The 14,954-nt window shown below is 36.4% G+C and overlaps 3 protein-coding genes, 1 long non-coding RNA gene and 2 pseudogenes across 9 annotated transcripts; 3 read left to right on the top strand and 3 right to left on the bottom strand.

Moving 5' to 3' along the window:
- The first annotated feature begins 524 nt into the window (after window positions 1–524).
- Window positions 525–1,154, top strand: AT5G07455. Its single transcript, NR_143004.1, has one exon. It is a non-coding gene; the product is annotated as an other RNA (long non-coding RNA).
- A 588-nt stretch (window positions 1,155–1,742) lies between these two features.
- On the bottom strand, window positions 1,743–4,599 carry AT5G49750 (Leucine-rich repeat (LRR) family protein; the record flags this gene model as incomplete). Its single annotated transcript, NM_124353.2, has 14 exons — window positions 1,743–1,890; window positions 1,971–2,105; window positions 2,201–2,272; window positions 2,368–2,442; window positions 2,558–2,626; window positions 2,699–2,770; window positions 2,859–2,930; window positions 3,027–3,101; window positions 3,195–3,359; window positions 3,688–3,759; window positions 3,844–3,918; window positions 3,989–4,060; window positions 4,142–4,262; window positions 4,341–4,599. 14 exons carry the CDS (start codon window positions 4,597–4,599, stop codon window positions 1,743–1,745), a joined length of 1,482 nt encoding a protein of 493 aa, NP_199786.2.
- Window positions 4,600–5,817: 1,218 nt separating this feature from the next.
- AT5G49746 lies at window positions 5,818–6,137 on the bottom strand (annotated as a pseudogene; the record flags this gene model as incomplete). Its single annotated transcript has 1 exon — window positions 5,818–6,137.
- A 33-nt stretch (window positions 6,138–6,170) lies between these two features.
- Window positions 6,171–6,411, bottom strand: AT5G49743 (annotated as a pseudogene; the record flags this gene model as incomplete). The annotated part of the gene is made up of 1 exon: window positions 6,171–6,411.
- Window positions 6,412–6,699: 288 nt separating this feature from the next.
- On the top strand, window positions 6,700–10,175 carry FRO7 (ferric reduction oxidase 7). Of its 3 annotated transcripts, NM_124352.4 has the most exons (9): window positions 6,700–7,080; window positions 7,160–7,256; window positions 7,361–7,558; window positions 7,650–7,884; window positions 7,995–8,322; window positions 8,412–8,691; window positions 8,772–9,027; window positions 9,109–9,556; window positions 9,759–10,175. In NM_124352.4, the coding sequence occupies exons 1-9, from the start codon at window positions 6,849–6,851 to the stop codon at window positions 9,926–9,928; spliced, it is 2,244 nt and encodes a 747-aa protein (NP_199785.2). In that variant the 5' UTR covers window positions 6,700–6,848; the 3' UTR covers window positions 9,929–10,175. The 3 variants fall into 3 exon arrangements, with proteins under 3 accessions (NP_199785.2, NP_001331052.1, NP_001331053.1); NM_001344853.1 differs by having other exon boundaries at window positions 8,772–9,556; NM_001344854.1 differs by having other exon boundaries at window positions 6,747–7,080; window positions 9,109–10,137.
- A 706-nt stretch (window positions 10,176–10,881) lies between these two features.
- Window positions 10,882–14,440, top strand: FRO6 (ferric reduction oxidase 6). Of its 2 annotated transcripts, NM_124351.4 has the most exons (9): window positions 10,882–11,226; window positions 11,316–11,412; window positions 11,501–11,698; window positions 11,785–12,019; window positions 12,192–12,519; window positions 12,605–12,884; window positions 12,965–13,220; window positions 13,303–13,750; window positions 13,953–14,440. In NM_124351.4, the coding sequence occupies exons 1-9, from the start codon at window positions 11,022–11,024 to the stop codon at window positions 14,120–14,122; spliced, it is 2,217 nt and encodes a 738-aa protein (NP_199784.2). In that variant the 5' UTR covers window positions 10,882–11,021; the 3' UTR covers window positions 14,123–14,440. The 2 variants fall into 2 exon arrangements, with proteins under 2 accessions (NP_199784.2, NP_001332517.1); NM_001344852.1 differs by having other exon boundaries at window positions 12,965–13,750.
- Window positions 14,441–14,954: the final 514 nt, after the last annotated feature.

The following is a 14,954-nucleotide window of genomic DNA, read 5'->3' as shown; positions in this document are numbered from 1 at the left end:
AATCAGTAGCTAGTTTGTCTACGGCGATTTTTTTTTTTTTCGGTCCACAGACTACAGTTTATGAATGGTAAACAACAAGAGATCCAATCCCGCAAATGGTTTTGTCAGTCCGCCGTGGCCATTTGAAGCCTAAGGTGCACCTCACCACTTACATTTGCTAGAATAGCAATTTGTGTATTGACTGGGTCTTAATAATCAGTTTGGATATAGATTGATCTAGCGATTCATTATTTTTGGAATTTTCTATGATATCTCTCAACAACTTCAAAAACGTTCAACAAGACTTGTGGAAAAGTCTTGAATAACTTATTAAACATGTGTTTTACAAGCATAATATCTCAAGGAAGATTAATTACAACTCCTAAATTATGGTATTGCCGGAATCACAAAGTTCTGGTGCAACAGTAACATTACCTAAGATGTATAAAGCTCATCAAATTCAATGTCTTAGAAAGGAAAGAATGTTGCCAGGGATGGATTCTCAAATGGTTTACTAGCTTTGAACCTGAAGATGTGAAGAACTTGATACATCATACACGGCTGCCTTCATAGCTACTCTGGTAGCTATTCTTGAGATCAGGATCTGTTTGGGTTGCAAAACAGTCTCTGGAATCAAAATAGTCATTGAATATAGTGTTCCGATTATCTAAAAGTGTTGTTGGTTAACTTGGATTTCCTTCCAGACTGAATCCAACTCCTCCAGTGGTTCAACCTCCGTGATTTGCAAATTGTTGCTTCTTTGTTTCCGATTAACTGGAATACTATATCTAATATTGAGATCACAGAAAACGTACATCGTTTCTGTTCTTGTCCAAAATTGTTTCTCTCTCTCTCTCTCGCCTGAATAGTTTCTGAAGAGTCAGGTTTCTTCTTTGTTGTTTCACTTTCTCGGTTTGTCCGATGATCGTCTCTTCTCCCAATTTTATGGGCCTATTGGGCCTTTTTACTTCACAATTTATGGGCTTTCGTATCAAAAATACAAAATAAACAAAAAAATAATTTACGGGTTAAAACTTAAAACCCCACGATTGGAATGGGTGCAAAATAAACCAGTCCTAAAAAGTAAAAACTGACAAATGAAAGAGATTTGAGAAACTTAAAAGCATACAAATATGAACTATACCCATAATGGAAAGCTAATAGAGTTAAGACTTAAGAGGAACAAATGAAAGAGATTTGGAAGGTCGATCCCATGGCGTCCACCACCATGGTCAAATGGTGATGTATTTGAGTACCTTGGCAAAGAGATTCGGAAGGTCGATCCCATAGCCGTGTTTTCCTTATGATGTACCTTGGCAAACACGGCAATCAAATATACCCTCACAAACTCGAAATGCATCACCATTTGACACTTCCAAACCAAAAGGATAAAGAAAATTAGCTAAACAGCGTAAGAAGGATCACAAAATATTCTAATTTCATGAACACATTTTTTTTATTTCATGTTAAGAAAATGAGCCACTATATACAGAGGAAATTCAATTAAAATAAAAACAAGAAAAACAACCCAACACACATAAGGAAAACCCGAAAACAACCTTCAACATGCATGATAAATATTTAAACATGATTTACATTTACAACATAATAAATTATTTCTAGTGATAATATTTGGATGTCCTGAGCTCTCTTTCTTATGTTTAGCCTGATTTCATCCATTTGTCCATCCTTCATCTGGTCAATGAAAATATCATACATTTGAGCTTCTGCTCCCTCATCAACTTGCGTTTTCTCTTATGTTTCTAAACGGCCACAGAGTCCACATTATAAATAAACTTCTTAAATAGATCTTTGATTGTTTGGAGGGTAGAAAATGATGAACTGTGTTTGATTGCTGAGCAGAAACTCGGCTTGTTCCCTACCTCCCCACACACTGGATTATTTGCCAATCTGTAGATATACAGCAACACAGATAACCAATAGATCGAACAAAGAAGTCATATTGCATGATTTGTGACAAATATACATACATTACTTTGATGTGTTCATTAGCTGCTTGTTTATAACCAGTTATGTTATTGTATCTTAAACTAACTAACTCCAACTGTTTGCTATAGTTGGTACCAAAGTCCAAGGTTCCGTTTATCCAATTCCGCTTAAGGTTACTGCGTAAGTAAAAAAGTGAGGCATCTCAATCAGTAAAAATTTCACAAGTCGATTAATTCCAGTCAAAGTTTCATGTAATACTGTTTTTACTCACACAGATTGCAATCGAATAAGACTGAAGAAGGAAATCGGCACTGGACCTATGAGTTGGATCCCTTCCATCCTTCTGCCAAGTAGAAGACCATTTCTTCTTTGTAAGAATGCACATCCATATATATTTAGAGAGAGAGTGAGGGAGACTGAGATCAGAGAGGTTCATACATTGATGTCAGGTTGCGTAATGAAACGATCCATGATGGAACGAGTGAGAATTCCAAAGTGTTATTGCTCACATCTCTGTTACAAAAAAATAACATCATGGCATTAGTTTGGCTAGTAATGATAGTTTAAAAATAGTAATATTAATGGTAAAATGAGCAGCAAACGAGGATGATAAATATTGAAAACTTGCATTTCGTCGAGATCGGTCAAACTGGCTAAATTTGGAAGACTGCCTGTAAATTTGTTGTTGCACAAGTGCCTGAAATGAATTCAACTTACTTACCTCATTTCGCTTATAATATTACAAATACACAACAAAAGGTACACTTACAGTTGGTTGAGACTTGTGAGATTATTAAGACTTGGAGGAATATCTCCACTTAATCGATTCGTGTCAAGGCGTCTTTAACAAAAGAAATAACATTATATGAGATTAAAATTGTTAGGGATCGGATGAATAAGCCTTTTTGTAACAATCTTTTACTACTTACAAGACTAACAACGTTGTAACGAGGCTGAGGCTTTCTGGGATTTTGCCTGTGAATTGGTTATTATTGAATAGTCTGTCGAAAAACAACAAACCATGCAATCACTTATATAGTTACTACTCTCAAGTGGTGCAAAATCTTTAGCTTTCGCTAGTGGGCCATGAAACTTACACATGTATCAAACTCATGTTTGAGTTGAAGAGCTTTTCTGGGATATGGCCCGAAAGCTTATTTTTCCCAAAATGACTGCATGAGAAAGTGAATGTGAGTTCGAGATTAGTTAGTATGAAAAAAAAAAGTGATTATATAACAATAAATGGAAAAAATTGGATTATGTACAAGTGCTGAGTTTGAGTAAGCATGTCAAGTCCAGGTGAAGAAGTCCCATTAGATATTGGAAGCTCTCCTTCAATCTGATTCTCAGCTATATCGAACCAATCTAGTTTTGACAACCGTCCAATGGATGCCGGGATTGTTCCACTAAATTTATTTAAATTCAAAGAGCTGTATGGAGGAAACACAAATTAATTACATAGGGCATTTCCAAGTTCCAACCACACTCTATATATATATATATATATATATATCTCTAAAATAGAGTAAATAATAGGATTGCTTTATATTTAGAGTAACTCCATTGGCAGAGACACTCTCGAATTTCAACTCGGCCAACTATTTTAGAGTAAGAAAGAAAGTAATATATTAGAGAGAAACTTTACTCTATTTTAAAATAAATAAAAATAGAAAAATACATTGAAGATGATTTAATGGTTATTTAGACTACAATTGAAAAATAGACTATTTATAATAACTTGAAGCAACAAAATCTTACAGATTTATAATTTGTTCTAGAGATCCTATAGAATCAGGGATTTGACCACTAAGACCACATCCCACAAGGATCCTGGAGAGTGAAAGATAGTTAGTTTAAGATATGCAATAGAAAAAGGATGTTACAAATGGGTCATGCATGATAATGTTTGCTTACAAATTCTTTAACTTCTTAAGGTCACCAATGTTGGATGGAAGTGGTCCAGTCAATCCAATATTGAATGATAAATCTCTAAAACATTGGATCATATGATGAGAACAACATCCATTTCTTGTATGGGAAGATGAAGAAAAAGACTTACAAGATTTCCAATTCTGACAAGGCTAAAATATACTCAGAAAGCGTTCCTTCCAAATTGTGGTTAACTAGTGATCTGCAACCAACATCATATCGTTAGAACTCTGCAAAGAATTAAATGGAAGAAGCTGGAAAAATAAAAAATAAAAGTTGTTACATTGACACGACGCGGTCATTGGTACATGTAATTCCAACCCAATTGGTTCCGCAAGGGTCAGAGCCTTCCCAACCTTTCGGAGACCTGGTCCATTCATTCTTCATACCTCTTAAAGCAGAAGCTGCACTAGGTTATAAATAATTCAATGATTTAGAAATTCTTATATCAGAAAAACCCTAACCATCATCTATATACGTACCGTCGAAAACATTAGTGAGTGCAGAAACATAACATTTTTGGAAGAAAAACAAGATCAGGAGCATACAGGTTCTAATTCTTGAACTCATCGTCAAATCTACAAAGAATCTCTTCTCACTTCCTTTGCTTTTAATTGTATCAAAAAATGATCTATGAAAAAGCAAGTGGTGTACACAAGTTAAATAAATAAAAGAAAACTGCCTGGCTTTCAAAACATGTAGACAAGAAAGTTTACAAAGAGTAGAATTTGAACAAATCATGTCGATTTTAATAAGATAAACGTGGGATACAGCTAATAATGGGATTTGAAGAAGGTTTCAATTCAAAGAGGTAGGGAAGGAACACATATTAGCTGTTGCTGAAGAAGTGAAACTAGCGAGGGAAACATAAGACATGATACGAGATAATTTGTTTTCCCCAATAAGAAAGAGACTTGTGGAGTAGCATCATGGTCATCGATTATGCAGTGACATGGTATAAAGTCATCCGTGGACGAAAAAATCAGCACAAGCATTTACCAGCTTGACATAGTAATTGCAACATTGATGATGATTTGATTTGATTTGATATTTATTTTGACCAATACTCCCATATTAGTTATAAAATAACCTAGTGTTTATTTTAAAACACATATATACGTTGTCTTATATTCTTTCTTTAGAATGATTATCAACCGTTTTTCTTTACTTTTTTTGGCTAAACTTCGTTGCGTGCTTCTAATCACGTCTATCCTAAAATAAAATAAAATAAAAAGAGAGACACTATTGATCTATCTATCCTATATAGTGTCTAGGTTCATTGGTCATTGTACACTGGTATTACTATAAACAAGTTTAGTAGATTGCATTTCTATTTTCAGTTAAGGGTTTCGGTTTAGCCCAAGTTTGAGTATGTATATAAACCGCCCCATGTATATTTTCCCTAAGTAATGAGAATGAAAGTTATTTTGGTTGTTTAGTAAAATGGTATCATAGCTAAAAGATTTCATCAAACTTTTCTCGATCCCTAACTTTCTCGAAAAATCACTTAATTTTCTTGGAAAAATTTATTCGATTCTCATTCAGTTCTGCTTCAATCTTCTTCGCAAATCCATCTTGTGTCGTCTCTAAGCTTCGTTCATCTCAATCCTATGCGATTCATATAAGTGTTGTATGTTATTATTGACAAAGAGTATACACATATATATACTTGTACAAGGGAGAGTTACTAGGGTTAAGCATTTACAATGGTTTCCATATACAGAGATACGGAACATCATAGTAGTAATGAAGTGATCTTGGATTTTCCTTTACACGCTTCCTCAAGATGGAGGGGGAGCTGCCACTCTAATCTTGTTCTTTAGTTCAACAAATCTTGTCCTTGTGAGTGGTTTGTAGGGCCCGCCCTGAATTTTTGGGGGCGTAAAAATTTTTTAAGGGAAAAAAAAATTGAGGGCCAATTTAAAAGAAATAAATAATTGGGGACCCTTTTTGTAAAGAAAAAATTTCCAATTTTTTAGGGGTCACAATCAATTGTTTCTCCTTGCACTGTTCGGTCCTGGTGGTTTGTGTGAGAATGTCCCCGAGTTGATATTTGGTGTTAACGTGAGCGACTCGGAAGATGTCTTATTGAATGTAGCCTCTGATGAAGTGATAGTCGATGGCAATGTGTTTCATTCGCGAATGAAAAACCGGGTTAGCGCAAAGAAATGTTGCTCCAACGTTGTCGCAGTAGATAACTGGGTTTTTTTCCAGATTCAAGTAATGTAGCTAATCCAACAACCGTCATTTTTTTTTTGGTAGAATGAGGGAGACTGCGTCTCCCGTTTTATTAAAAGAAAATTAAAAAATTACACTTGGACATGTCTCGGGTACGAAACCCCCGCTACATCATCTAACAAAATAGAACTAACAACATCGGGCCTAGACTCCAACAAATGCAAACATAGGAGTAAAGAGAAAGCATAGTTCGTTAATCCATCGGCAAGATGATTAGCTTCCCTATACACATGAGAGATTCGGACTATCCAGTCTTTCGATAAAAAGCCATAGCACAAACGTATTAGAAATGACAAGGGATGAGAATCCGCAATTACTCTATAGTCGTCTAGGAATGACAAGACGAGAATCCAACAACCGTCATAGTCGTCATAAAAACAATCTCTTATCTATATTACGTACTAATTACTCTCAGACTCTCACCTTACCCTCAAATTGTGGTCGAAATCAAACAACGTGACAGTCTCTCTCAAGTACGTTACTCTCACGTGTTAATGACCCTCTCCTTTTTAAAAAAAAAAATAATTTTTTAAAAAAATTGTGTACTAGGATTAATGTTTAAAAGAATATTTTTTATTAATGAGACCGATAGAAACCCCACTGGTCCAGAAATTTTCTTCCTTTTACTCTCCTCCTAAGAATATCTTCTTCTTAATTTATCTCTAGCTAGTAACGCCTCCTTAAAAGCCGATGCTGCTTCTGAGCCAGCTCTCATCACAACACTAAGCAGTAGAAGAAATTCAAAAAACAACATGGATGATCATGAAACCCCTCTTTTGTCCAAGGACTTATCATCATCATCATCATCATCATCATCATCATCATCTGTGGTGGTTTCATCTTTGAAATGGATATTGAAAGTTGTAATGTCTGTGATTTTTGTGACTTGGGTTGTGTTCCTTATGATGTATCCTGGATCACTCGGTGATCAAATCCTCACAAACTGGAGAGCAATCTCCTCCAACACTCTCTTTGGCCTCACAGGTACCATCACTTGCTTCGTTTTCTCCGAAATTTTCCAAAAGCATTGCTAATTTCACTCTCTGATTATCTTAAATTGTAGGAAGCATGTTCTTAATTTTCAGTGGTCCGATTCTTGTCATCGCCATCTTGGCTTCTCTCTATCTGATAATCTCAGGGGAAGAGACGGTTTTCACTAAGTACGTACGGTTGAGATTTCTTTTAACTATTCTATTGATTTGATTGTGTTGCTTACAATAATTAAGCATATTAATAATATATGTGTGTTTCCGTGATTGTGAAGGAAGAAGATAACGAAATTCCCGAGGTTTAGGCTATGGACATTTCCTGTTCTTGTGGATGGACCATTTGGAGTTGTTTCTGCAGCTGAGTTTCTTGGAATTATGGTCTTCTCTGTTTTTTTCCTTTGGGCTATCTATGCTTATACCTTGAGGAATCTCAACGTTCTTGACTACTTCCACGTGCTTCCCAATAACAGAAGGTTCTTAAACTCATTTTCTTCTTTATCCCATCTTAGCTTTTTGTTTCATTCCAATCATTGGTTTTTTGTTTGTGTGTGTGTGTGTGAACAGTATTTTTCTGTTGGAGTTAACGGGTCTGCGTTTTGGGATGATTGGATTGTTGTGTATGGTGTTTTTGTTTCTTCCAATCTCGAGAGGCTCTATTCTTCTCCGGCTTATTGATATCCCTTTCGAGCATGCTACAAGATACCATGTTTGGCTTGGTCATATCACCATGACTTTCTTCTCTTTACATGGCCTCTGTTATGTTGTTGGATGGACCATTCAAGGTCAACTTTTAGAGCTTGTAAGATTCTTGCAACATCATCCTAGTTGATCTGATATATAAGTATAGTGTCGATACCAATTGGTTTTGAGATGGAAACCCGCAATGTCATTTCTACTTTTTCCTCTCAGTTATTTGAATGGAAAGCTACTGGAATCGCTGTTTTACCCGGAGTTATCAGTCTAGTGGCTGGTTTACTCATGTGGGTCACATCGCTTCACACCGTGAGAAAGAATTACTTTGAGCTCTTCTTCTACACACATCAACTATACATTGTCTTTGTCGTCTTCTTGGCACTTCATGTTGGTGACTACTTATTCAGTATAGTTGCTGGAGGAATCTTTCTCTTCATTCTAGACCGCTTCTTGAGGTTCTACCAATCAAGAAGGACTGTTGATGTTATCTCTGCAAAGAGTTTACCTTGTGGAACTCTTGAACTTGTCCTTTCAAAACCACCAAGTAACAGCTCTGTTTTTTCTCTGTAGATGAGAGTCCTCTACCTCCAATCTAGAGCATTTACTGACCATTTTCCTCTCTTATTCTACCAGATATGCGATACAACGCGCTTAGCTTTATCTTTCTTCAAGTGAAGGAACTGTCTTGGTTACAGTGGCATCCTTTCAGTGTTTCATCAAGTCCTCTAGATGGGAACCATCATGTTGCGGTTCTTATAAAAGTTCTTGGTGGATGGACTGCAAAGCTTAGGGATCAATTGTCAACTCTATATGAGGCAGAAAATCAAGACCAGCTTATTTCTCCTGAGTCATATCCCAAAATCACAACTTGTGTGGAGGGACCTTATGGCCATGAATCTCCATACCACTTAGCGTAATGCATTTCGTCTACATGAATTGTTTCAATACAGTAAGCTTTAGCTTTACTCAAGAAAGCTTTATTTGCGAGTGCAGGTATGAGAACCTGGTATTAGTAGCAGGAGGAATCGGGATTACGCCTTTTTTTGCCATCTTAAGCGATATCCTACACCGTAAAAGAGATGGGAAAGATTGTTTACCTGGTAAGGTTTTAGTTGTATGGGCCATTAAAAACTCAGACGAGCTCTCTCTGCTCTCAGCAATTGACATACCTTCCATTTGCCATTTCTTCTCTAAGAAACTAAACCTTGAGATTCACATATATGTCACTCGACAATCCGAGCCTTGCTTGGTAAGTCTTACATAACTCTTTTGGGAGCTGCAATAGGCCTTACTTAGTTTTTGAACTCTTCAATGTTCCATGGTTATACAGGAAGATGGGATGGTTCACAAGGTGGTGCATCCTTCTGTCAAAACACCATGGACCAACGGATGTTCCATGTCGGTTTTAGTTGGTACAGGGGATAACATATGGTCTGGACTCTATCTAATTATCTCCACCATTGGGTTTATTGCAATGATCACATTGGTGGACATCTTTTACATAAACAAGTACAACATAACAACATGGTGGTACAAGGGACTTCTGTTTGTTGTTTGTATGGTTGCAAGTGTGTTGATTTTTGGAGGTCTTGTGGTTGTTTTCTGGCATCGCTGGGAACACAAAACCGGTGAAGTGGAAGCAAATGGCAACGACAAGGTAGATTTGAATGGAGAAGAAACCCATAATCCATCTGCAGCAGAGCTTAAGGGCTTGGCAATAGAAGAAGATGTCCAGAATTACACCACTATTCGTTATGGCACCAGACCGGCCTTTAGAGGTATACACTACAAAATTAGCGGTGTCAAGTCCAGTTATCTCGTTTTTTTATTTATAAAATTATAGAAACTGAAATCATTCGGAACGGTTTGACACGGTTTCGTTCGGTTCTTGAATCCGACTTTTGGTGTAGATATTTGGCTCGATTCGGTTAAGTTAAATCTTTGATTGGTTCATGTAATATTTTTATTTTGTAATTGCAGAGATATTTGAGTCATTGAATGGGAAATGGGGGAGTGTGGATGTTGGAGTGATAGTATGCGGTCCAGCGACTCTTCAGACGACCGTAGCCAAAGAAATACGGTCACATAGCATCTGGCGATCGGCGAATCATCCTCTTTTCCACTTCAACAGCCACAGTTTCGATCTCTAACGATGCTCTCAAGGCCAAAGAACATTATGGAAATTCGAAGATATATTATCGATGCATATAATTTATATAATCACAGTCTGTATGTATTATGGAAACAACTTTAACTAATTTTTGAGATTGATGCTACTTCATGATAGCAATTTCTTAGTTCTTTTGAGTTAATAACTTAATATATAAATATAATGGTACAACAACCATTACAATCGTCATTATAATCATCTTATCCATACTCAATAGTCAATACTCTCACCTTCCCTAAAGTGTGGTTGAAATCAAACTTTACTCTCTCTAGGCCTGATTATAATTCTTTTTTGTCTACACATACAACTTCATGAGACTTAATTATAATTTCTTAGTGTTCTTTTGTTGACATGTAAATCGTAGCTAAGTCTAAGTGGTACTTTTATTTGTTATTGGATTTTGTTTCGGTTACTTAAAAGTGTAATGAAGAATTTTTTTGACTATATACATCTAAGTTTTTCCTTGGACTGATTATAACTTGTGTGTTCGAGATTGATACAACTTCATGATAGTCGATTATTCTTGTTTAACGTAACACATTGTTAGATAGTGTCATTTACCAGAAACAATCTAACAGTGAAACTTTGCAAATTTATCTCTCTGCTGGATCTTGAACGCGGAAACCGAATAATGTTTCTTTCGAGCTAATCCGAATGATGTTGAAATTCTATATGTTCAGATTCAGGTAATGTAAGCTTATCCAATAACCATCATAGTCGTCATAATAACCATCTTATCTATACTAAAGTAGTAAGTACTCTCAGTCTCTCACCTTACCCTTAATTGTGGTTGAAATCAACCTAACGTGACACTCTCTCCCAAGTACGTTACTCTCACGTGTTAATGACACTCTCATTTTTTTTTATAGTTTTTTTTATTGTGTACTAGGATTGTTGTCCGAAGGAATCTTTCATAAATGAGAATGATAGAAACCTCAATGGTCCAGAAAATTTTACTTGACTCTTCTAAGAATATCTTATTAGTTTATCTCTAGTAACGCCACCTTAAAAGCCGATGCTGCTTCTGAGCCAACTTCTCATCACAACACTGAGAAGTGGAAATTCAAATAAAGATGGATGATTATGAAACCCCTCTTTTGTCCAAGGACTCATCATCATCATCATCTGTGATTACTTCATCTTTGAAATGGATATTGAAAGTTGTAATGTCTATGATTTTTGTGACTTGGGTTGTTTTTCTTATGATGATGTACCCTGAACAACTCGGTGATGATTTCCTCACATTTGTCTCCTCCAAGACTTTCCTAGGCACCACAGGTTACATTAACGAGCAGATGCTTTGCTTTCTACGGAAACATGTCCAAAAAGTGTAACTAATTTCATCCTTTAATTGTCTAAATTTGCAGGAACCATGTTCTTGATTTTCAGTTGTCCGATTCTTGTCATCTCTGTCTTAGCTTCTCTCTATCTCATTATCTCCGGGGAAGACAAGGTCTTCACTAAGTACGTGTAATAATATCCCCAATTGCATTCTTTTGGTTGTATCAATTTTTGTTCTTGCATAAATGTGTGTGTCATGATGATTGTGAAGGAAGAAGATATCGAAATTCCCGAGGTTTAGGCTATGGACATTCCCTGTTCTTGTGGATGGACCATTTGGAGTTGTTTCTGCAGCTGAGTTTCTTGGAATTATGGTCTTCTCTGTTTTTTTCCTTTGGTCTATCTATGCTTATACCTTGAGGAATCTTGACCTTCTTGAACGCTTCCACGTCCTTCCCAAGAATCGAAGGTTCTTAAAACTCTTCCTTTTTTTTTCCCATCTTTGTCTTTTTCCTTCTCATTCCAATCATTAGTTTTGTGTGTGTGTATTTTCAGTATTCTTCTGTTGGAGGTAACGGGTCTGCGTTTAGGAATGATTGGATTGTTGTGTATGGTTTTTTTGTTTCTTCCAATCTCGAGAGGTTCCATTCTTCTCCGTCTTATCGATATCCCTTTTGAACATGCTACAAGATATCATGTTTGGCTTGGTCATATCACCATGGCTTTCTTCTCCTTACATGGCCTCTGTTATGTTGTTGGATGGATCATTCAAGGTCAACTTTTAGAGCTTGTAAGATCCTACAACATCATTGAATCTTGACATAATAGTATAGCCTAGTTTATCTACTATAGTATAGTGTCGATCATCGGTTCAAGATAGGTCTATACTCTATAAGTCACAATTTTATCTTCTTATTTTCTATTGTAAAGTTTCATCATCATCAACTACTTACTCCTCTCAGATATTTTCATGGAATGCTATCGGAATTGCTATCTTACCCGGAGTTATCAGTCTAGTGGCGGGTTTACTGATGTGGGTCACATCGCTTCACACCGTGAGAAAGAATTACTTTGAGCTCTTCTTCTACACACATCAACTATACATCGTCTTTATTGTGTTCTTGGCACTTCATGTTGGTGATTACATGTTTAGTATAGTTGCTGGAGGAATATTTCTTTTCATTCTAGACCGCTTCTTGAGGTTCTGCCAATCAAGAAGGACTGTTGATGTAATCTCTGCAAAGAGTTTACCTTGTGGAACTCTTGAACTAGTCCTTTCAAAACCACCAAGTAACAACTCTGTTTATTCTCTGTTTTCTACCTCTAATCTAAAACATTTACTGACTTTTTTCTTCTTCAATACCGCAAAAATCAGATATGCGATACAATGCGCTTAGCTTTATCTTTCTTCAAGTGAGGGAACTATCTTGGCTACAATGGCATCCATTTAGTGTTTCTTCAAGCCCTCTAGATGGGAACCATCATGTTGCGGTTCTCATAAAGGTTCTTGGTGGATGGACTGCAAAGCTTAGAGACCAGTTGTCAAATCTATACGAGGCAGAGAACCAAGATCAGCTCATTTCTCCTCAGTCATATCCTAAAATCACAACTTGTGTGGAGGGACCTTATGGCCATGAATCTCCATACCATTTAGCGTAATGCATTTCGTCTACTTGAAATTTTTTCAATGCCATAAGCTTTAGCTTAACTCAAGAAAGATTTATTGCGGGTGCAGGTATGAGAACCTGGTCTTAGTAGCAGGAGGAATCGGGATTACGCCTTTTTTCGCCATCTTAAGCGATATCCTACACCGTAAAAGAGATGGGAAAGCTTGTTTACCTAGTAAGGTTTTAGTTGTATGGGCCATTAAAAACTCAGACGAGCTCTCTCTGCTCTCAGCAATTGACATACCTTCCATTTGCCCTTTCTTCTCTAAGAAACTAAACCTTGAGATTCACATATATATCACTCGACAATCCGAGCCTCGCTTGGTACGTCTTAAATAAGTCTTTTGGGAGCTGCAATAGGCCTTACTAAGCTTGTTGAACTCTTTAATGTTTCATGGTTATACAGGAAGATGGGATGGTTCACAAGGTGGTGCATCCTTCTGTCAAGCTACCACGGACCAACGGATGTTCTATGTCGGTACTAGTTGGTACAGGGGATAACATATGGTCTGGACTCTATCTAATTATATCCACCATTGGATTTATTTCAATGATCACATTGTTGGACATCTTTTACATAAAAAGATACAACATAACAACGTGGTGGTACAAGGGACTTCTATTTGTTGGTTGTATGGTTGCAAGTGTCTTGATTTTTGGAGGTCTTGTGGTTGTTTTCTGGCATCGCTGGGAACACAAAACCGGTGAAGTGGAAGCAAATGGCAACGACAAGGTAGATTTGAATGGAGAAGAAACCCATAATCCATCTGCAGCAGAGCTTAAGGGCTTGGCAATAGAAGAAGATGTCCAGAATTACACCACTATTCGTTATGGCACCAGACCGGCCTTTAGAGGTATACACTACAAAATTAGCGGTGTCAAGTCCAGTTATCTCGTTTTTTTATTTATAAAATTATAGAAACTGAAATCATTCGGAACGGTTTGACACGGTTTCGTTCGGTTCTTGAATCCGACTTTTGGTGTAGATATTTGGCTCGATTCGGTTAAGTTAAATCTTTGATTGGTTCATGTAATATTTTTATTTTGTAATTGCAGAGATATTTGAGTCATTGAATGGGAAATGGGGGAGTGTGGATGTTGGAGTGATAGTATGCGGTCCAGCGACTCTTCAGACGACCGTAGCCAAAGAAATACGGTCACATAGCATCTGGCGATCGGCGAATCATCCTCTTTTCCACTTCAACAGCCACAGTTTCGATCTCTAACGATGCTTTCAAGGCCAAAGAACATTATGGAAGGAAATTCGAAGACAAATTGATGCATATATTTTAGGTAATCTCTGTCAGTATGTACTATGGAAACAGCTATGGTTGATATGTGTATGTTTATCTTTCAGTTTTCGATGTATAAAGTAGAAATCAAATGTATGAGCATCTATGGTTTCTAGTTCTACACTTGTTGGTGTTTCTACATTGGACATTTAATATTAATTAAATGCAAGCTGATAAGTCCTATAATTACATAGCTGCCCATATATTTTCGGAATTTTTTAAAGTAGAGATATATTCATATATATATGAGGGATTAGATTCTATAATTACGAATGTATTTAATTTCAAATTAAAAGTTAGATTCTCATAATTCTCCTTACTTACTCTGTGAGGGATTAGAGTCGTAAAAATGACCACAAGATGTAATTTTTTTTTAGGTCATTGATCTACCATCAATTTGTCGGACACACTTATCTTATAAGTTTTAAATTTTAACAAATGTAAGTGAAATTTTGTGGTAGACTATCATTTTCAAGTAGAAGTAGAATTTAAGTAACCTTCCTTGTTATAATTTTTTTTTAAAAATTATGTCATTACTTAGAGCCCACCAGAAATGATGACGTGTAAAACACCATAATCATAAAGGATAAAATAAAATTATCATCCCACCGACAGTTTATTAGCGGAGATGTCTTTTTCCATCCACCCGACATTAGCCCATTGCTTTACTAGTAAACAAAGTATATGCAATTTTTTGTTAGAAAAAACGGTGCATAAAAAATAATATTTTAATGTCTCCGACAAATTTTAATTGTATGAAAAATAA

The sequence above is a fragment of the Arabidopsis thaliana genome, chromosome 5 (genome assembly GCF_000001735.4).
Source record: "Arabidopsis thaliana chromosome 5, partial sequence".
Taxonomy (NCBI): Eukaryota; Viridiplantae; Streptophyta; class Magnoliopsida; order Brassicales; family Brassicaceae; genus Arabidopsis; species Arabidopsis thaliana.
This window is presented reverse-complemented; position numbering and strand designations above follow the sequence as displayed.